Raw genomic sequence first — 22,571 nt, 5'->3', positions numbered from 1 at the left:
TATCATCAAGGTAAATCTTGGGGGACTTGAAAAGAGCACAAAGACTGTGGAGGGGAAATGTCACCTTGTAGGTGAAGGTGGCCTTGGGTGACCCATAGCTGGGCGGTGAGGGTCCTGCCTTCCTATGGCTCAGAGGCTGGGGCTGGAGCAGCCTGCGATGCACATGGAAGTGGCCAGCAAGCGGCCTTCCTCATGTCCCTCCCCGGGTGCTGATCATCGCCAGCAGAGATGCCTGCAGAATGAGCGGGTCAGCGTGAACCTTTATGGTGACAGCACGCAGCTCAGGGCCCAGCACAGCCGAGCAGGTCCAGTGCTCGCCCGCACCCTGCCCGGCAAGGACACCTACACTCTGGAGAGGTGAGCTCTCGATGTCCAAGAAGGAGGCCAGAGCCCCGGAGCATTCTCACCACCTTCTGCCCCAGTCCAATTCCCCGAGGCTGGTGGCTCTGACCAAGGGAGGGGAATCCCTGGCTGTCACTGCAGGGCCCTGGCCTCACCGGTCACTGTGACTCAGTGCATCTTTGCTTCAGAAGTAGCAAAGGAGAAAGTGACCTGCCTCACACTGTCCGGGTCCGTGAAGGGACGAGGGAAGGCTGGCAGAAGTGAGGAACGTCCTCCCCGTGGCATGTTGGTGCCCCAGCCAGAGAGGTCAGTGCCTGTTACATAACATCCATTACTTTTATTTACAAAATCCAGTCGTGTCTCTGGTTCAGAATTTAAAAACCTCAAAAAGATTTTTCAAAGAAGACAGCAGGGTCCCTGTGACCCCACGGCAGAGGGACCACTGTTACACGTTGGCATGTCTCCTTCCAGCTTCCTCTGTGTGTTTGACTTTGTCTTTAATTTTCTTTTACCGATGGCATCACTGGCAGGCAGTTTTGATGTCGGTCTCTTTGCTTGACATGAGGCACCTCTTTCCTGCATGTCTTTAGATGGTCTTCAAAAGCATCGTGCACCTGCCTGGCCTCTGCCAGGTAGGGGTGTCCCCGGCTCGTGCCCTGCATTCCCTGTTGTGCAGGAGTCTGTGGGATGACACCAGGAAGCTTTGTCCTCACTCTTTTTATGTCTTTATTGGGTCAGTGGCTGTGACATCTCAAGGGGACTTCTCTGGGCCGTCCTCAGATGAGTGGGCGTGGAGGCCTAGAACTCTGCAAGGGCACGTGACCAGACCACTGCTGGGGAAAGTCAGTGGACATTGGTGGTGCCTGGCCTGGCCTTGGGAGACCCTGGTTCTGGGGTGGCCTAATACTTTCCTCCCTGGGCAGCAGCACTGCACTGTCCCCGTTAGAGAAACGAGAAGATGGAACTGGTGGCTAGCAGGATCAAAGGGCCAGCCCTCTTCCCAGCCTCCCGTGCGTCATCTCCCAGGTGCTTCCCAGAGCCCCAGATACTGCCTCTGTTTATGAAATGGCCTGCAGGGAGGCCTTCCCAGGGCCCAGGGGGATAGTGAACCTCGCTGGGAAGAGCCCCGGTCCTGGGCTCACACGGCCCTGATTCCTGGCTGCATGAGTTGAGTGACCTTGGGCAGGCTACTCGAGCTCCTCACCCAGGACTTAGTCTCCACTTAGGAGAGCTGGTGTCACACGGAGGGTCTGTGAGCACGTCCTCAGTCAGCAGTGGCTGCATTGCTACCTGCTGAGATCCACAGGGCCCCTGTTGTGTCCCACCCCAGGTCTCTCTCACTCTGAGGACTCATTTGTCTTGTGGATGGTTGTTGGTCACAGGGTCTCTGGTTGGCTCATCACAGCAGGGACTGGGGTGTGCTGCCCTGACCCTGTCACCTTCCTGTGGGACTCAGAATCCTGAAATCTTACCTGGTTGCCAGGTGGGTTCTGATTGGAGACCAGAAGTGCCCAGTCAGCCGTTGCCAAGCTGTGAACGTCTCAGCCAGTGCACCCCTCAAGTCAGCTGGAGATGGGAACTCTGCTGCAACTGCCTTGTAACATACAAACATGAGGACAAATGTGTCCCCTCCCATCCTAGGAGAGCTCTGGGCCCACCTGGCTGGAACCCTGGGCTCTCGGGGCTGGTGTACAGGTGGAGGGGTGCTGAACATCCACGCACCCACAAGGATGTCTGGCCTTGTCCTGGTACCTGTGGCACAGTTTTAAGAACTTTGTGGAACCAGCCTGAAGAATGGAGCTTCCTTTCGGAATCGAGGGCGAGACTGGTAATTGAAGCCATTGATTTCCTTCCCGGCTTGTTTGCCTGGCGCTCTCTTCCTGAGGTGCTGTTTGTTGAGGAATGTCTCCAATTGCCAGAAAGACAGTGGGGTGTCTTATATCTCCCCGCCGCCCTCCTTCCAGCCAGAGCACGCTCAAGGCAGCCTGCGGTATGAATTTTTAATGCAGAGCTTTATGGCAGTGCTCTCCTGAGCCTAAGATTTAATGCTCTGATGAGCAGAGCATGGATCGGGGGCATTCGACATTAGGAAGAATTAACCCCCAAGCCTCCGCGCCTGTGCCCTCTCATTTCCCAAAAGGTAACCCTCAGGAGTTGGGAGAAAAATTCAAAATTACGTGCTGTTTGCAATGTTCTCAAAATAGCCTGGAGCACAGAAGTAGAACATACTCTTGAAATCTTATTGGCTAGCATGTATTTTTACCTTTCCTCTTATTTCTTTTTAAGTGTGACTATTTTTACTTTGATGCATTTCAGTGATCTTTCCACCCTTAAAAAAAAGCTTTACAATTTGTAAGCCTTACAGAATATATAGATTCCTGGGTGCTTTCCAGTTTCCATGGAAAGCCCAAGTGTAATTAGAAGTCCAGAACTTGCCGTTGACAATGGGAAAGAGACCAGTTGTGTTAAGTGGCTAATTCTGTTCGTGGGCATATGGTTGATTGTTATTTTCTTCGGGAAGCTTTCTGTATTTTTTGAAGGTTTCAAAATTAAGAAGAAAAAGTTGTATATAAAAATCACTTGAGTTTAAATAAAGTTAGAGAAGAACGAAGTCTTCAACACACAGGAGAATAAACGGCTAACTGTGTAGAAAATAATAGAGCAGAGCTGAGCCCTATGCAAATCAAAGCCTAGATGTTTTAAATATTTCGATTAAAAATACCATAAAATCACTTAGGAGAAATTTTTAGGTGGGTATTTATATCATAGGGACGGAGGAGGTCTTTTTAAGCATGATGCCAAAAGTAGAAATCACAAAGGGAAATCAAAGCTCTTTGGAGAAGGAGGGAAAGAAAGATGGATGGGCAAAAATATTTGCAATGCCTGTGGCAGAGAGGGCTACTACATATATAAAGAACCCTTAGAAATCAATAAGAAATAGTTCAATACTCCAGCCAAGAAAGCTCTGTATTTTCAGGTCCATTCTTCCTCCACAAGGTGTCTGTCCTGCACGCCTCACATCTCTGTCTCCCCCTCACAGCCACGATCCTGGCTCGTTTTCATCTCTTGGCCTCACGGTCATCAGTATCTCACATCTCTCTGCTGCCAGGTTCTCCCTGGATGCATCTGTCCTCCTCCAAGGATCAGCTAAAACTATTTTTTTTCTGAAATGTAGACCTGAGCCCATTTAAATCTGCCCTGCGAAAGAATTTTCTGTGCCTTGTTCTCCTGCCTCCGAAGAAAAGTCCCCAGCCTGGTGTGCAGCTCCGCCTGCGTGGCCCTGCGGTGCCCTGAAGCCAGTGCCTCACACTCGGATTCCAGGCCATCCCCCAGCTCCCAGCCGGGCCCCTTCCCCCACAGGCACAGCCTCCCACCTCCCCGCTACACCCTCCTGTGCCTGCGTGACCCTCTGTAACGGGAACCAGCCTCTTAACCTGGTGCTCGTGGAGAGAACTCAGCAAACTGACTTCCTTTGCTGACCTTGTATTAGATGGACCTCGTATGGAGGGCCTTGAGGGTCAGTCTGGGGGTCGGTGCCTCCCACAGGACACTGGTGCCCGCAGAGCCACTGGTTCACATTGTAGTTCCTCTTCTCTGAAGCGTCAAGTCACCAAGCTTAAAATATCTCCTTGAACATCTTCTCCAATGTGTGCATCTTTCAAGCAAAATCTGTGTGGAAATTGTTAGTTAAATCCACTTTAAGATGCAGCACAGAGAGTGTGTGCTGTGCAGAGACCAGATTTCGCCTCCAGTTGTACTTGCCTTGGAGAGAGCCCTGGGCAGCCGCGCTGCCTTCCCTGGCCACAGAGTGCTGTCTGCAGCAGCGTCTGCCTCCCTGTGGCAGGAGCTCCTCGGGGCTAACGGGTCTCCTGCACCAGGCTGCTGTGCCAGGGCTTGGTCAGCCATGCCTCAGACACCTGGTCTGGATCTTCGTGGAAGCTGGCAGCTCCCAGGGCTGCGTGTGGGCTCCTAGGACCGAGATCTGCCTGTGGCACAGCCGTCTGACAGCAATAAAGGGAGTCTGAGCTGTGAGTTTGGTCACTGCATAGACAGTTTAGAACACACAGGTTTATGCATATTTCGGAGGGCACATCTGGGCACACAGGTGTCAGGTTGCTGTGCCCAACATAAAGCAGCTTGCAGAGGAGAGGCCACTCGTGGTCCTTCAGGCGTGACTTGACATCGTTTCACCCCATTTTACATCTCTCATCCACTAGCCCGCAGTCTTCATGGTGAAACTTTATTTTCTTCTCTTGAAGAATTAAAGCTGAGGTCACCATGCTCAGTTTACAGGCATCTTGGTGATTTCTGGGGTTTTGTAACAAATTTTAGAAAAATAACTCCTGAAAATACTTTTTTCAGAATGAGAAATTTCTTAGGGGAACAGAGATGCCATTTTGTCCCCCACACATGGCCCCAGGGGAGGAAGGAACCCTTCCACAGCAGCAGAGAGACTGGGGTCCCCTCCTACCCCACCCCACACTGCATGACCTGAGGCTGCCCTTGTCTGTGTTTTCCAGAAAGCACTGGGTTCTAGCAAGCACAGCTTCCTTCAGACCTCGGGAACCTCAGGGCCGATGCAGAGGACAAGGACACGTGCACACCACAGGGTCTTCCCTGCTGGGTGTAGCCTCGTGGTGCCCAGCTCCATGGGTTCGCGGGCACCAGGCTTGGCATTTCCCTCTGCTCATGGCTGTGTGTCTCCCTGCAGCCTTGGAGCTGCCCAGCAGTTCTGCTTGTGCTCTGAGTTGGAGCCACTTATCACCTTTACCCATCGCTTGCTTTTCTTTTTGCTTGAGTTTTGGTGGCTTTAGTTGTCCAGGAGAATCATGTACAGCCAACCCTTATGTCATTGAGTTCTGTGTCCACAGATTCAACCAACCACAGATCGAAATATTCAGAAAAAAAGAATTGTATCTGTACCAAAGATGCACAGACTTTATTCTTATCATTATTCCCTAAACAACACAGTGGGGCAATTATTTATAGAGTCTGCATTGTATCAGGAATTGTAGGTCATCCCGAGATGCTTTAAAGTCGACAGGAAGAGGTACCTGGGATTTATGCAAATACTGCCCAATTTTTAAAAGGGACTTGAGCCTCTGCAGGTTTCTTAGAACAAATGCCTTGTGGATACCAAGGGACCACTTTATCTATGAATAAGATAGGACTCATCAGTTTAATCATCATTTCTAATATAGTCTCAATAATAGGAAATGGTCCTTCCTTTCTAATCTACTTTCTTGGGTTTTTTTTTTTTTTTATGACTTATTTTAACCGGGTCTGATAGCATAAGGGGCAGTTCACTGTTTATCATTCTTCAAGGTACCCTCAGTTCGCCCAGTGGTCCTGTGATTTCTTCCACCAGCACTTTACATCCGACAACTCAGACATAAATAATTACACGTCTGATTTCTGTCTGCAATTTCATTCTAGCAGTCTAATTTTCCATTCTAATAAATTCCACACGATTTTGGTAAGATACCTGTTTTCTATTTTCATGTCATATACAACTAGTTTACTGTTGTTTTGCTGGTTTTTTTAAAAGCCCACCTAATATTTCCATACACATCTTGTCATTTTACCAAGTTTTATAAATTAACTTCAGAGATAAATTTACCCTTATTTATATTTAATGCTACCGCAAATAAGAAATGTCATCATTAGCTTTCTTTGCCAGTAGCATTTTATAATTCGATTTTCTATAGGTGGAATTTATGCCATGTTATTTTAACTCCCACATGTTTAATATTTATATCCCTGCTGTAGATGAGAGAGATCGTTGATTTCATTTTCCAGATATTAATAATGACTGGTGTGTGAAAGTTGATTATTTTCTTGTCTTTGCCAAAAAACATGGGCCCTGCTTGTGGCCCCGACCACCTCTGCCCAGTTGCTGCCGGGGGTCTTTGGGTTCTGTGAGCATGTGATCACATCACTGCAGATAGTGACTTCAGACCCTTTTAGGACAACAGTAAATGGAGGCTCTTGGTTTCAAATCCCTGTTCTTTCTGCCATTCACCACGAGCTCCAGCGACAACCCCGCGCCCTAAATTTGACCAGGACGTGGTCTTTCTGTCCCACGTGTTAACAACAGAATTACACCTGTGTATACTGCATTGTATTCCATTTTTGTTTTCCGTGTTTTGTGGACTTCCTCACCTTGTCACTTAGCAGGGGCTCAGGCACTGTGCCTGTTGCTGACCCGCAGCAGCACCCACCTCTCCTGACTGCATGGAGTGCTGGGGAGCGTGGCTTAGAATCTGAACGTCATTAGTCCTTTTTAAAAATCTAGTCAAGTCTGTGCCTTCTCGCTCAAAGGACCTTTCTGCTACATGTTCTTAGAGTTTGCATTTTCTTCAAATACATATTTTATTTTTAGGGGTGAACTTGTCCTGCCCATATTCACTGATACAACTCTTCTCTTGACTTACATTTTCTCTAATTGTTGATTCTCGCTTTCAGATTTACAGTGTCCCTGTCTTAAACTTTCTGGCCTATTCACAAAGATGCACTGAATTCATTATCTGGAGTCTTCTCCTCAGACCTGTAGTGCGTCTCCCCTTTAATACTGAATACCACCTTCAGGTGGAAAAGTACCCAGCCCTCCTGAAACCCTCTTGAATTCTCTGTGCCAGTTTTCTTGCCACACCCCACGTCCATCAAAGCAACAAATGACCCTCCATCACCTGGACACTCCCTCCTTGATGAGACCCAGGCTCTTCTACAACACTCTGAACCTACAAATTCCTGCCAAGTATCTTTAAAGATACTTGGATTTTCCAGAGAGTTTCTGCTGCCTTCAGAAAGCATGTGGGGTTGGCAGGATTATCAAGTAGTGATAAGAATCCTTCATCCCGAGCATATGGTAAATATTTTTCACAAACTTGAGGTGTGCCAGATAGATCCAGGAGGTGACCTACATAAACAGGAACACTCTTCTCATTGCCTGTTTAAAGGATCTAGCTGCCTTTTTCATTTTTACTAAACTCAGAAATTTATCAACTGGTATCTGGGGTCCTTCTGCAGGGGAACCCTGGGGAGCCCTGTCATTTGAAAACTGATCGAATCCATTTCCTGTCCAGAGTGACAACACCGAGCCGGGGCTTCAAGCCAGTTACTTGACATTTGTGTCTTCCTGGTGGGGAGAGGCTCTCACCCGTGCTCATCTAGCCATGAACATAGGACAGAGGTGTGGCCTGTCCAGCGCAAGTCCTTCCAAAACAAATTCTAGAGGGAAACCAGGAAGGTCATTTGATTTTTGTCCTCTTTACTTAGAATTCTTATCGCACTACTATGAAGTGTTTGAAGTGGCTTTAAGACAAGGCATGGAATCCGTAGGCTCAGAGTGGAGTAGGAGGTGAATGGCAGACCTCAGTGGGAAGACAACTCTTAAGGCTTGGATGTGAATAAAAATCTCAATTACTCCATAGCCCGACGTGGCTGAGACGTTTCCTTCCCAGGGTTTTGAGCGGCGGGCATTGCGGGGTCCCCAGCACGCTGTCTTGGCCACGGGGAGACTTGCTGTGCAATTAACCTTTCCATTTCCTTCTGCATCTGAGCATCGTGTGCTTCCTCTGCGGTGTCTTAGTGAGTGCACAGGATGGAGGGCGTTCTCAGAAACGTGTGGCCAAAGTGATGAGGTCAGAATGAAGGGAAGGGACGGTCTTCGTGGGGCCAGCAAGTCTGGCCCATCTGAGTTGTTTGTCTAACACTTCACAAGTGGCATAGGAGCCGCTGAATTATTCAAGTTACCCTAAAAAAGGCACTTAGGCTGCTGCGGGCGGGCAGGAAGGCTGCTGTCCTCAGACACAACGCTGCCTCCGTGGTCGCCTGCCCCGTCATGCGCCCAGGCATGCAGGGTGAAGGGGACCGCACTGCCTGAAGTGCAGGGCATGGGAGGACACTCAGTGACTCTGAGGCTACAGGTGTGGAGGGGACCAACTGATGGGCCGAGGCAGTCAGCCTGGCTGGGACTTGGGGACGAGCCTGGAAGCTGAGAGTGACAAGGAGCATGCAGGTGGCGGTCTTTTCCTGCCACCAGCCCCTTGCATGGCAGCTCCCACCAAGGAGTGCTTAGGGGAGACAGGAGGTAATTAGAGACCCTCACTTTGGAGGAAAAGCAAGGTTTGCCATAGGCTAGCTGCTCCCCGTGGGCCGTTTGTCACCGTCCTGCCCCAGTCCTCGGAAGGCAGGGGAGGGGGGAAGGAGGACCAGGACTGCAGTCCTGTGGGTTTTCTCGAGCAGCAGAAGCTTGGCTGGTGCCTCTTGGCCAGAGGCCTGTTCCCCCGGGGTACGGAGACCAGACAGGGGAGCCAAACCCCACGGGAACCCCCCAGCTGCTGACAAAGTTGGCAAAACAAGAGTCCAGCACTAAATATGTGAAGGAGGCTGTTAACAAAATAACGATGATGTGACAGGAAATCAGCCCTCACAGGGTACCTTTTTGCAATCTGAGCTAAGGTGGCAGCAGCCTGGTCTCTTGTCCTGCTGGTGCTGCTGTGTGCCATGAGTCCTGCAGTGTGGACGGGCCCGTCACCCAGGGCTCCAAGGAGGCAGGCGCAGGCCACCAGGGGCGGGAAGTGAACCATTGGGCCCTGTGGCCTGGGACCTGGTGTTTCTTCAGGGTTCATTTTCTTCCCATTCTCTGTTCTCAGCTAATAGTCTTTTTTCTGTGTCAAAGAAAAATAGATATATATGGTTTTTAAAATCACCTTCCCTCAGAGGTGTGCCATGTACATTTCCCCCCTGAGACTGACTAGTGAAGGAGAGGCTCAGAATATGAGCATCAGGGTGGGCTGGGCAGAGCTGGGCTTCCCACACCTGGACCATGCCTCCTGTCCGTGTTCTTTCCCAGGGCAGTGCAGCGACATCCTTCTAGATGCTTCCATCTGGTGCCCAAATGTTTTCGTGTCTCACTATTTCATTTCTGCCAGCAGTCAACACCAGGACAGACTTTATAGTCAACAAGTCACAGTGGAGGGATACCAAACTCGGTAGAACCTGTCCTGGAGGGCCTTTGTTTACTTTTGTATGTTAATTTCCAGCTTACTAGAGCGGGCACGCTTGTGCCATTGGCCCCCGGGTACCCACTGCACAGCCCGCCACCTGCCAGTCCGTCTCACCTGCCTGGCTCCTGTTGACTTGTGAAGCTCCTTCCAGGTCATTTCTAAGCAGTTTAACAAGTACACGCCCACAAAGACGCCTCTTGTCACTGTAGCCACAGTACTAAAAACCTGTTGGTATTACTAGATACATCTGGTCAACCTTGAAGTTTCTAGTTGCCCTAAACATCATGGAATTGTTTTGTTTTCTGAAGTTGTTTGAATCAGAATCCAATTAAGAGCCACATCTTGGAATTGGTTGGAATACCAACGCCCTGGAGTCCTGTTCATTTTGTAGACGTGTCCCCAACCTCCCACCCTCCCTTGTTCTGTTCCTCACAGTCTGAGTGAAATGAGGTCTTCGCAACAGAGTGGCTCCCCCCCGTCTGGGTCTTGCTAATCACATCCCCAGGTGTGCTCAGGGTGCTCCTCTGCCTTCTCCTGTCCTGTAAATTTGTAGCTGAACATAGAGGCTTGGTCAGATTCAGGATGGAACTTTGGGGCCAGGCGTCACTTCCTGGGTGGCACTGGAAGCCAGTTGTAACCAGAGGCGGGAGACTCCCGTACCCAACAGCAGCCAAGACTCTTGTATTTGTGTGCTTGGTGCTCAAAGGCCTCTCCTGTAGGTCCCATCCGCTCAGAGACCTGCCCCAGGCCAGAGAACTGAAGGGAGAATTCAGTGTTTCCCCGCCAGCCTCGGGCTCTCTGCCATTCAGACCAGGTTTTCTGATTTTGCTTTTCGCGACCCCATCATCCTATGACTCCGTGGCACTTGAATGAAGGAGAGAAGGTATTCCTCTCTTTCCTGTGTGCTGCCTCCCTTAGAGCTCCGGGCAGTGGCAAGAAGTGTTCAAAGATGGATCCGACATTTATCCCCAGAGGCCCCCGATGGCCTTGGCAGCGTGACCAGCAGGAGCTATGCATGTTGTGAACCAGTTCTCAGGGCCGCAGCTGTCCTGTGCCCCTGCCTGTGGACAACTGAAGCCTGAGTGACCGTCACAGATGGCTTCTGACCACACTGAGGGTCATTCCCTGGGCAGCAGCCAGCCTGTCTGAGGGGTCCTCTGTGGCACTGATGGGCAGTTAAAGGCTGCCCCTCACATCGAGCTCTACAGCCATCTCCCACCCAGGCCCTTTTCGGGAAACCATGGGGTCGCTCTGAAATGACACCTGCAGCCAGGCAGGGGCTTAGAGGATGCCAGGCAATGTCACCTTCCCCTCCACAGCTTCCAGAGCCCGTTCAACCTGGGATGGTCAGTGGAGGACCCGGCCAATCCTACAAGCCAGAGCCATCAGGAAAGCCTCTCCTCTCCCATCTCCCAGGCCAGCCCCCATGGGGACCTGCAGTCCAATGGACTCTGGAGCCACAGCTGTCTTCACCTTGTCTTTCAAAGACTGCCGAGTGCCCTGCTCCCCTGTGCAGAGATGGCCGTCGACCTTAAGTCAGGTTTGCAGCTTGGCAGATAGTCCTTTTGCCTTCCGCCCTTCAACGCACTCACCAGTGAGTTGGTGCTCGCCTGGAGAGCCTGGGCTTTAGGTAGCATGGAGCACTCTGCATATATAATTGATAAATTGCATTTTAATTTGCATATTCCATCACCTGGTATTTGGAAAGCACTTCCTGTAGTCTCTGGGATGACAGCAGTGAGTGAGGCAGTAGCCGATCCTGAGCAGACACTTCCAGACAGGAAGAAGTACATTGAAGGCCATCCGAGTGGACGGTGGGAAGTGGGCTGTGGGAGGCCTTCCAGAAGTCCACTAAAGCTGAGGTTCCTTGGTGAGAGGACAGGCCACCTGTGGAGATCTCGGCAGCCCAGGCCACAGAGCTGGAAGGTGAGGACAGGAAGGGCAGTTTCAAGGAACAGAATAGAGTGAAGGAATCTGAGAGGCTGACGGTTGATTGAGCCACAGAAGAAATTTACATGAAATGGATGTTACTAAAAGATTTCAAAAAAAAACTGCCTCCAAGAAACAAAGAACCTGCGGCACAATGGCCCTGATGAGGACGCACCCCACACTCAGGCGCCTTTGTTTGGAAGACAAGATGGTGTTTGAAAAGTGGAAAATAACCTTGGGAGAGCAGCTCAGGTGCTCGTGGGAGGTGGTTCTGGAGTTTTCCACTCACTGTCTTCTCCCTGCGGTGTCTTGACCCCAGGGCTGAAGGGACCCGGCCTGCAAGATGGGTCTCTCTCGGAGGAAGAAACGAAAAGGAGCTCGTGGCCCCAGTCGCACCGTGCCAGGCTGTGACTGGGGGCTGGGACTGAAATGTCACCCTGTGGAGACGCTGCTCAGGGAACCCCCAGGAAAACGTGGTGGGGACCTGCCTCCTGGAGCAAAGGTGGCAGGGGGGCCGCCGGGGAACCAGGCCTGCAGCCCTGCGTGGGAACCAGCAGGTGGGCACGGGTGCTGTGTGCCTGGGCTGATGCATCCGAGCCCTAATGGCTTCCTCCTCCTGTCTGCAGAGAAGGAGACGCTTTCAGATGTTTTTTGTGGCTTCACCCAAGACAAGACAAAAGAGACCAAAGGCCAATCTCATATAAAAATATTTATGAAAAAAAACTAAATAAAATATTAGCAAATAGAACTCAGGAGCTCATTAAGCGCACAGGACACCACAACCAGGTGGGGGCAGAGGGCAGGTGCAGTTCACTGTTTTACAGGTCAGGAGAAAATCCTCTTCATTAGCTCCATAAATGCTGAAGAGGTACTTAATGAAATCAATACCATCTTTTATTAAAAAGTCATAATAAAATAGGAACGGCTGGATGTTCCTTTACCAAAATGAAGACATACAGAGCCCAGAGCCAGCCACGCAGGGTGCGCTGGGTGCTGGCCAGGCACCATCCCCCTTGTGTCTGTGGTGGTCCTGGAATTGAGACAGTGCCATCCTTCACGAGAAGTGAGAGATGCCGGAGGGGTGGGCTGCACTGACCTGGGTGCAGGTGAGGACCTGGGAACGTGAAAACCCATGGAGGGACGGCAGAGCTGGCCCAGAGCCCAGCAGGCCCCGCTGTGTGGTCAGTTCTCCTCTCTAGTGATAGCACTTCCCTCAGCCCCACTGTTCTCTGCCCAGCAAACTCGTCTTCATCCTCGGGAACAGAATGTCCTGTCCTCTGTGAGACGGTCCCTGCTTTTGTCTGCAGAGCCCTGTCCCTCTTCCTGGAGCGACACTGTACTGAATCACAGTGTCTCTGTACCTGCCACCCCATGCCCTCCAGCAAGGTAACAGGAGTAGGGGGGCAGTGCACATCTGCTGAGGGTGTGCCTTCCTGCATTAGCCAGAAAGCAGGTCGCCCCCTGGGATATCTGTCCCCTCCTGTGGCACCCAGAAGGCACTCAGCAGGCACAACTGGCCTCCCAAGTCATTGCCCCACCCCATCAGGGAGGGACAGTCATACTCTGGGCCAGCCCTTCCTTCCAGTGACATCCACCTTCTGTGGTTGTCCCTTCCCAGCTGCTCCCACGTGGCCAGAGCATCTCCCCATGGAGGGGATTCCAGCCCCATCACCAAGGAACCCCCTCAGAGCCCAGCCCTGGCCCATCCCTTGTCTCCCCCCCACCTGAGCTGGGTCCAGCAAGCCCCCCCCAGCTGAGCCCCCCTTGGCTGCACCAACCTGGCCCGCAGGTTGTCAGGAGAAGAACCCACCTTAGCCACAGACTCACTTCACTCCTGGTACAGAGGTGTGCCGAGGAGAGTGTGTGTCCTGGACATATTAGGGGGTCTTTTTTAAAGCAGGGAGATTCCATCTTTAGATATTTCTCTGTTTGACGCTAAAGAACTGCACAATCTGGTACCAAGCCTCTTTGGATTTTGACTTGACTGCTCTTGAAGACCGTCCTATTCCTTCCCTCAGCTGCCCCGTAGACACACAGATGTCGTTCTGTCACTTCATACCCAAGAAGATGGATTCTGGGACCCCAGGTATACCAGAATCTACACTGGGATAACACTTTGTCTCTAGGTGACTTACAGTACCCGGCCCTGTGCAGTCGCTATGTAAATAGTTGTGCTGCATCACTGGGGGATGGCGTCTAGGGGAGAGACTATATGTGTTCAGAACAGGTGCAGGGTTTTCTGAATACTTTGATCCACGGTTGGTGGAATCCAACTGGATGTGGAATGTGCAGATATGGAGGGCAGGGTGTTCTCTGTTTTAGCAGTTCCTGGTGGCACTGTGATTGTTTGGGTACTGAAGTGCACATAGCCTTGCCCTGGTGCCGGACGCCAGCACTCAGGAGGCGCATGTGAAAGGAAATACACTGTGTCTAGCGTGGGTATAATTTCCTTTCCATCAACCTTGACCACGTCCTTTCAAGTTCCTCATAAAAATCGTGTGTTCGCCCAGAGAATACCCTGGAATGATGTGCAGGGAGCGGATGAATGAACTATATATTCCGGGCCAAACTGAAATTATCTGCCGCTGGAGTCGGAGCAGAGCATAATGCAGCCCAGGTTAATAGATCAGGGGAAGCTGTTTTGTCAGCTCGTAAAAAGGTGAGGGAACTAGATTTTTATAATAAATCGTTCTGCTGAGCAAACAATATGTGCGGTTCTTGCGGACTTTGGAAAATAAATGATTTTAGACTAATGTCAGGCTCCAGATGGTGGGCGGCCGTGGAGCCTGTGGAATGAAAAGAAATGCATCTGGAGGCTGGGCCAGGGAGGCCACAGAGGCCACGGTGTGTCATCCCCGCCTGAGGACCCCTCCTGGTGGCTGATACTCACCTAGGGGTGTGCTCGTCCTGCTGATTCAGGGTGTGGGTCTGGCAGGGTGGATGTTGGGAGGCGTGGGTGGCCGCTTTGTGTGCAAGTGGGTTCTAAAGACAGAGAGGCTGTTCTTGGTCCAGGCTCACAGGTGCCGGGGCCATACGCCGCCCGCTACCCGTTGCGCTTCAGCTCCCACCCGGCTGGAGCGAGCTGTGTTCTCTTTGACCTTTTAAAAAAAATGCCCCTCCAAAAAATTAGTAGGGATCCTGCAAATGACCTGAACTCGGCCTCTCCTGCGGGATATCCCCACTCCCCACACTGTCTCCTTTCGGGGTCAGGAGCTGCAGCCCCCTGGGCCCAGCTGTCAGCACCGTACCTGGTTTGAATAACCTGCCCCACGAGGCAAAGCTCAGGGTGGTCATCGTCCTCCGAAAGCTGGGGGAGGACAGGAGCTGCTGTCCCCATGAAAGGCTAGGGCAGAGGTCGTTAGCACGCCCAGTATTTTGGTCAGTTCGGCAGTTGCTTAGGAACCCAAGTTAAACTGACCTGTAGATGGAAAACTTGAAATTCATTTCCAGGGATTGCTGCAGACAGCTGAGAAGGCACCTTCCTGTTTAAATGTGACTAACTTTTTATAAGTGACTTGAAATATTTCAGAAATATGAGGCATAGTTTCCTAGACGTTAAGAATCCTAATGAACAGCCAAGGCCAGAGTCTCCACATCTGCAGGGAGCTCCCAAGCCCACCTGGGCCCCCTGACCCAAGACTATGAGGGCACCACTCCCAGCCCTCAGCACCCCAGCCCAGCCCTGATGCCTCTGTGAGGCCAGCCTCTCGGAACCCCTCTTCCTGGTGCTCTCCCAGACAAGGGGTGGGGAGCCAACCCTTTGCTCCAGATGTCCAGGATGGGGATTACACCCAGGAGGCCTCCTCCTGGCACTGCTGCCCCTGGCAGGGAAGGGGAGGCCCAGCTCTGGCTGGACGGATTCCTGGTGGAGGGGCAGCTGAGGGGAGTCATCAGTGAGCAGTTGGGGGCCAGAGGCCCTCCCTTCCTTCTTCAGCAAAACCTGCCGGACCCCTGCTGTGCGTCTTTCTCTTCCATTCATCTTGGCACTCACAACAGGGCTTGCTTCTCTGACCTCCCTGACCTACCCACTGCCCCAAGGGGTCGCTGGCTCTCCCCAGGGTATCAGAGCCCAGAGGTAAAATGGCTGTCCTCTGAAAGACCCCACACCCCTTGGTGCATGTGACCTGAGGGGACAGATGGGCCACAAGAACAAATCAGGCTGAGAAATGGACTCAAAAAACTAGGTAAAGCAAAAGGTAGGCTCCGTGGGAAAATGAACCAGGTAGAAACAACAGGTTTGGAGAGGACCCAGAGGAGCAAAGCAGGAAGGGGGGGCACAGCCCTGAGTGGCGGCACGGCCCACAAGCACTCAGGCCCTATTCAGGAAGCCTCCAGAAGGCTGCAGGAAAAGAGCAAAATAGAAGACAAAGGTGGAGTGACGCCGAGGACAGAAGCAGCTCACTTCCGAACGATGAGTCTCAAACAGAGCAAAGGAAGCATTGTCGACCCAGGGAGGTTAGCTGCGACTTGGGAACAGCCCACAAAGGACCAACGGGAGCGATTCACAGAAGTCCCTGCCTGGACATGCACTCGGGCCTCTGCTCACCCAGACCAGCGGGCACCGCTGGTTCTGCAGCCGGCTCTGCAGGTGCCTCTGAGGGAGGGAGAGGCGGCTCTGACCTCTCCCTGCAGGTCTGTCTTGGGGTGCTCGGCAGCCACGCGGCACTGGCGAGATTCGTGAACCGCGTCTGGGTCTCTGCCTGCCTCCTGGCGCCATAAGGCGTGAGGTGTCAGACACTCAAGGAACCCGTGAACCAGTAAGCGGATGGTGGGTGTCCGGGACGTCTGGGGCATCCGCCATGTGCGCCTGGGCTTCCTTCACTGCTGATGAAGAACTGCCTGATTAAAGTTCAGAATTGTGTGTGACACTTGCACAACTGAGAGGAGTCATAGCTTTGTTTCCTTTTGTGCCTGCTGGGGTGCAGCTCTGCGTCCTTCATCCTCAGGCGGTGGGGACAGGAGGTGGCTTTCTGCCTGGACTCCGATCTTCCTCTTCTCATGTTTAGGACCCTTGGCTCGTTAATGATGTGTTTTAATCCTCCGTGGTTATTAAGAACGTCTCTGCTCGGCAGCTTTTCCCCAGGGGCGTGGAGTTTGGGCGTGGGATGGCCCCATAGACTGTTCCGTATATTAGCCCACTGCCCCCGTCTGCTCTCGCCCAGCACCTCACAGCAGGGGCCCAGTTGGGTTTTTATCTCACAGAGACACTGCCTTCCCCATGAAACCGTCCTAAAAATAGCTCCATTTAACTAGGCCATTCCACGGCTGTTCCAGACTTTACTCGGGCCAGTCTGAAAGCAGCTACTATTTCAGATACAATGCATTGAACCTGATCCCAAGGTGTCCAGGCCACTGGGAGTTGATAAGATTGCCTCAGATCCCCGCATGCAGAGGTGGGCTGGAGAAACCCCGGCCTGGACCACTGGGCAGTCCAGGGACCTGAAGACGTGCACCTGCTCAGTGTGAGGAGAGGGCGGGTCCCCTGTGCAGCACATGCCTCCTCAGGACCCTGAGACCCACCTGCCTGGGTGCCCTGGGCTGTCCCAGGGAGTGGACCTGCCTGGGCCTGGCAGATGGCACATGCAGGCCTCTGGCCCATTCCAGATACAGGGCCAAGTCCAGGGACCGGGTACCAAGGAGACACTCAGCCTGGCCTTCAGAGAGCTCACCGTGTTTGGGGATGCCAGTGAGGGAGAGGGCGTGTGCCACAGCCTCAGACAGAACCTGGAAGGACTGGGGAGGGCTGGGAGTAGCAGGGCCTGAGCAGAGTCGGCTCCTGCTCAAGGTGGAAGTTGTGGGGACACAGGGCCACGGGGATGAGCCCTGGGCAAGGCTGGGTGGAGGGCAGGAGCCTGGGTGTGGGAAAGCTGTGGCACAGTGGAAGTGGGCAACAGAGGGCGCCCAGGTACACGGGACAGAGAACAGGGCCCAGAGCCCCAGCCAGGGCTGGTAGCCGTCACGTTGTCTTGGGCTCCGAGGATATGCTGGCACCTCTCTGGGGTCACAGCCACTCATCCTGTGTCCTCACAGGCGGTCAGCAGAACCTGTCTCAAGGGGGTGGTGGGTTGCCCTGTGTCCTCTTCCAGCCACCACAGGCCATGGGCGTTGGCAGCCTTCCCTGAGGGACTGCTCTCCCCACTTACGGTGGTATGTGTCAGGACCACGTGCTGGCCTCACACTGCCCAAGGAAGGACTTTGAAACACAAAAGCAAGACCCTGGAGACTGTGCTGCTAGGGGCAAGCTGGGGTGCAGTGAGCCCAGCCGTGTCCCTGCCCCCACAGCGCCCCCCCACAGCCTCTCCACCCCGGCCCTCCTCCCACCATCTGACTGCCTGCTCTTGTCCCTTCCGTCCTGGCAAAGCCTTCTTTGCCAAAGGCCTTTTGCCAAGGGCCTAACCTGGCCCTTCCCAACTCCTCCTCTGGCCCCTTTGCCCCTGAAGCCTCCCGGACTCCCTCTCCCCAGGAGAAGTCGTCCCCCTGTCTCCCCAGAGCGCTCTGTCCAGAGCTCTGCTTACCAGAACACAGTGTATTTTACCTTTTCTGTCTCTGCTCCCCAGACAGAAGGTCATCAGAAGAACGATGCCACAGGCGGGCCACCCCCAGCAGGAGCCCACCTCCTCCCTGTGGCTGCTGGGACCCCTCACGGGTCTACTGGGTCCTTCCCTCCCCCGTGCTGGGACCCCCACCTCGCCCAGTGAATGTGATGTCCTGCCTAGCACTGAGCCGGAAAGCCTGTCCTGTGTCACTCCTGAGCCTGCCTTGTCGTCAGCTAACCCACTCTCTCCTCTCACCTTCCTAGGGCCGACGAGATCGAAATGATCATGACCGACCTGGAAAGAGCAAACCAGGTAGGCTGTCCGCAAGCGTTGGGCAGAACTGCAGCGGCACCCGTCCTGATGACCCGGCCACCTCGCGCTCAATTGGAGGCTGGTTGTTCTGGTGTTTTGACCTAACGGTGTCGTGTCGGTCTCATGGTGATGTTGTGTGACATTGGAAAACACATGAAACTCGCAGCTTCGTTTGCCTGGCAAAGGTTTGCTATGACCGGAGCATCTTGGTCATCCATGTCCACTCCAGAGGGGCTACTTTTTCTTTTTCAAGACCCTCTGTCCCTGCGGCACATGTTACATGGTAGAGTCACATGGTAGAGCCATCTTCACAGCCACCTTCCAGGGGGTGCAGTCTCTTGATTTGGAGGGGCAGCTGGGTGCAGCCCCTGTTGCCCGGTGCCCAGTGGTCAGACATGCTCTTTGGGAAATGCCCAGCACAGAACAGGTGCCCAGGATCCGGTGGTTCCAAACATCAGCTGCCTGGACAGTCCAGCCACCCCACCCCTGCCCTCTGCAGGTCACAGAGCACCTCACTTCAGCAGATGGTGCTGCCACCGCTTAGAGGGACAGGAGTCCCCCACGTGTGCTCCTTACTGTGGGAGAAGCAGCCACGCAGTGGTGGGCCTCACGCGCTGCGGCTTCTCCTCACTCAGTTTTTCAGCTGGGTGGCCCCGGGTCGCCCAGGGAGCATGCTCGCCTCACCCCCTGGAGCAGAGCGCTTTCCAGGCTCCCTGAACTCTGCCCACCCTGCAGAGGCCCCACAGGCTCCCGCCTTTGTGGGCACTGCTCTCCCAGGCCAGGGCCAGCACTGGGGAAGGGCCTCAACATCCCTCCCCTACAAGTCCCCTCCCCCACAGGCTAGAGCGGCAAAGTCAGCTCCAGCATGGGACCGGCCCTTCAGGACTTCACCACGGGTGTGATGTTGGGCCTTACACCCACCCTGGATCTGGGGCTGATGGGGCAGGGGTGGGTGGGGGTGGAGTCGTGTGGGGTGAGTGGCCCGGTTCTAGTCAGAGCTCTGGAGCCCTGGCCTCTGCCTAGGCCCGGTCCACACAGCCACACGGCTGTCCACTGAGGTCAGTGCTGTCGGGATTCCCACCGTACACTTGGGGAAGCAGGTTAGTGGCTGGTCAGGTACAGAGCCAGGACCCGGACCCCCGAAGTCTAACTTTGGAGGCTGTGCTCTTGGCCACCTGGAAACACCCAGAAACAGGGTCATAGAGCACCTGCCACCAGCCCCTTATAGACTGTGCTATTGCCAATGTCTGCCCTGCTGTGCCGGCCCCTCCCTGGCTCAGTCCACATGGCCGCACGTGGCAGAGCCCGAGTTAGAAGTAGCTGCTGAGAGGAGTGCATCATCTTTGTCACCTGGTTGTGCTTGTACTTCTCAGATTTCCTCCCAGGCTCCCCCGAGGCCTGCCATGGGCATAGCCCCCTTGGACTGGCACCTTTGGGTAAGCCCGGGTCTCTCGGCAGACAGCCTGAGTCTGCGAGCGTCAGGTGCTCTGTCAGAACTGACCTTAGGAGGGTAGAGGCAGTCCTCAGGTAACAGAGCCATTTGGCGGTTGGTGGTGCCCTTCTCAGAGTGTCTTCAGGGGCATCAGGCAGGGCCATAGAGACAGGTGCCACTCCACAGTGACACTTGGTGCAGCTCTAACTTGGACTTCCTGGTTGTGTGGATTTCTTAGCCCCATGAATGTCTTAATCTTAAAAAAGAAAAAGGGAAAGAAAAGAAAAGATGAACCTTGAGGACATTTTTTAAGAAAATAAGCCATGCACAAAAAGACATCTACTGTGTGACCCCACGGACGGGGTGTCTAGAGGAGATGGGGTCATGGAGTCACCCAGTACAGCTACATAGGTCAGGGACAGGAGGGGGGACATGGGATGTTGGGTAGGTGGAGGTGCTGTCTTGCAGGATGGGAAGGTTCTGGAATTGGTTACACACCAAGGTGACTGTAGCTGACACTACTGAACTGTACGCACTGGTGTAGCGATGGTGGACCTCACACTGTACCCTACACAGCCGAAAACTTTAAACACTTGAGAGGACAGAGGGCCACAGCAGCTGGAGCTCTACTCGCCTTGTGAGACTCTTCAGAGGTGGGGGAGTGCGGTGCGGGGGAGGGGACAGGCCTGGCAGGGAACCCCAAAGGGGCCTCCCCTGTGAGGTGCAACACTGGCACTGACGGCCCAGCCTGAGTTAATAGCCTCAAGGCTACCCCATCACTACAGAGTTTCTAGAACACAGAGGGTGGTCAGCTCAGGGGCCATTAGTCCATGCCCGGGAAAGCCCATTTTGGACTAGAAGCCATAGTAAAGAAAGCGGTTTCACAGTCTGGCTCCACTCCACAGCCAGGACCGGGGGACCCTAACACCAAAGAAACTAGAGGCTCAGGGCCATTCCTGGTCTTTGGAAATCAGGGAAAGAAGGGTCACAAGGCTGGGGCTGGGGCTCAGTGACAGAGCGCTTGCTTAGCACGTGTGAGGCCCTGGGTCTGATTCTTAGCACCTCATAAAAATAAGTAAAATAAAGGTATTGTGTCCACCTACAACTGAAAAGAGCTCAAGGAATACCTTCGGGAACCTGGGGTGCTAAAATATGAGAAAGGGGCTCTGGGCAGGTAGGCGGCGGGGGGGCTTTCTCCTGCGAGGAGCAGCTGGAGCAGGATACGGGTGTATGCTCTGGAGGCTCTATGGCCATGCAGAGTGGATGGGAGTGGGAAGACTGGAATCCAGGAGCGCCCTAAGTAGCTATGGTGACAGGGCACAGAAAGCCGCAGAGCCCAAGGGGAGGCACTCCCCACAGATGAGGTCTGGCCCAGAGCAGAGCTGCACAGAGCTATGCGCCAGCCGCCTCCCCGCCGGGACCCCCAGGAGGAACGATTTACTAGTTCATTGGCACAGAACATTATTTCACGCCAGGTTTATAGCAAGACGTTCTCTGAGACCTGAAGCTCTATTTGCTTGCTCAGGTGCTGGTTTCCGTCATGGAAACCCAGGCAGCAGCTGTCCGTAGGGAGGGTCTCCTTGACCCCTGTTGGCCCGACGTCGAGGCCCTTGCACTAATATTCCCATGTTAAGTGTGACCATAAAGGTGTAGAACTCCGAGGCTTCTGGTAAAGAGGAGCAGAGGTGGGACCGCCAGGTCTGCCCTGCGCTGGATGTCCCTCCCTGCAGCAGCCCTGGTTCCAGTCGTGGGCAGCCTGGGCAGTGGGAGGAGGAAGCCATCTAAGCAAACTGTCCTGATCCTGTTGACCTGTCTGGTTTTCATGGCTCAAGACTGCCTTCGGGGAAGACCCTTCAGGCTGAGGTTGGGGCTGGAAACCTCAGTGGAGCCTCAGTGAGGAGAAGGAGCCGGGCAGAGAAGCGCAGAACAGAAGGAACTCGCAGGCCCTGCGTTCTGGGGCCAGGTTTCACGTTCCCATGGGCGAGGGTGCCTGGCTCCGGGGCAGACACCGGAATTCCCCACCCACCTGGTCCAGCAAATCCCCAGCCCCAGGCCTGGGCTTCCTGTCCATGAAGTGAGGGAAGTGCTTCATTCATCTGTTGCTTGGACAGGCCTCTCTTGGGGCTTCTCTGTTGGGGCTCTATTGGCCACTCCTAGTACTGAGGACACGCTGGCCTCCCGGGCTGTCCAGGGCCCTTCCACAGAGCCAGCCACGGACATGATGGTGCTGTCTTAGGCCCCCTGGGAGCCTTGGGTTCCCCCGCCATGAATGGACTTCCACCAAGGTCAGGCGCACACGTGGAGGACCTGTGTGGCAGGCAGAGTTAGGCTGTTTGCTTTCCTGAAACGTGCCCCAGCCTGTGACATGCAGCAGGTACACAGGTGTGTTGCTCTCCTCGCAGCCTCAACATCCAGTGTGTCCCCGGCAGCGCCGGCCATGGCTCTGAACTGGCATGCTGCCTGTGCAGTGACCGCTCAGACATGAGACACCAGAGTTTCTCCTCTGCGCCTCCTCACCTCTCCCTGCAGTCACCGATGGGGCTCTCTCCAGCAGTCTGGATGCCGTGGAGGGACATGGTCCCCCATTAGCTTGCAGGGCTGCTGGGTCTCTTAGAGTCTTGCTCCTCTTGGGTCTGCCCAAGCCCGTGTCTGATGGCCACACACAAACAGAGCAGGAGAGAGGAAACCTAGGGCCACCATCACCATCCAACAGAACCAGGGAATCAGAGCTCCTAAGGAGGAGGCCGGGAGGGGCCTGAGCTGGCACAGGTCCTCTGTCTCAGCCTTGGCCCTGGGGCTGCGATCCGGAGAAAGCCAGGCCGAGTCTGGCCTCACCAGCCCTGCCCGCTGGTCCTCGCCCTGTCAGGCTGGCCCTGGGCCTGCCTTCCTCTGCCGTACCCTGCCCTAGGACACTGCTGACCGGTGCTGCTGCCCATTCCCAGGTCACATTCTCACGTGTGTCCCTCCAGGGCGCCCATCTGGCCCCCAGGAGTGTGCCAGGCATCAGGG

The 22,571-nt window shown here is 53.9% G+C and overlaps 1 protein-coding gene across 3 annotated transcripts in view; it reads left to right on the top strand.

The window, feature by feature from the left end:
- The window catches only part of Cux1 (cut like homeobox 1), a 328,005-nt gene that overhangs the window by 219,446 nt on the left and 85,988 nt on the right, over positions 1–22,571 (top strand). For all 3 annotated transcript variants that reach the window (XM_048789985.1, XM_048789984.1, XM_048789983.1), the window contains one exon: positions 18,082–18,130. In XM_048789985.1, the coding sequence (XP_048645942.1) occupies positions 18,082–18,130 (49 nt within the window). The remainder of the gene's footprint in view (positions 1–18,081; positions 18,131–22,571) is intronic.

This window comes from Marmota marmota, unplaced genomic scaffold, assembly GCF_001458135.2.
Source record: "Marmota marmota marmota unplaced genomic scaffold, marMar, whole genome shotgun sequence".
Taxonomy (NCBI): Eukaryota; Metazoa; Chordata; class Mammalia; order Rodentia; family Sciuridae; genus Marmota; species Marmota marmota.
This window is presented reverse-complemented; position numbering and strand designations above follow the sequence as displayed.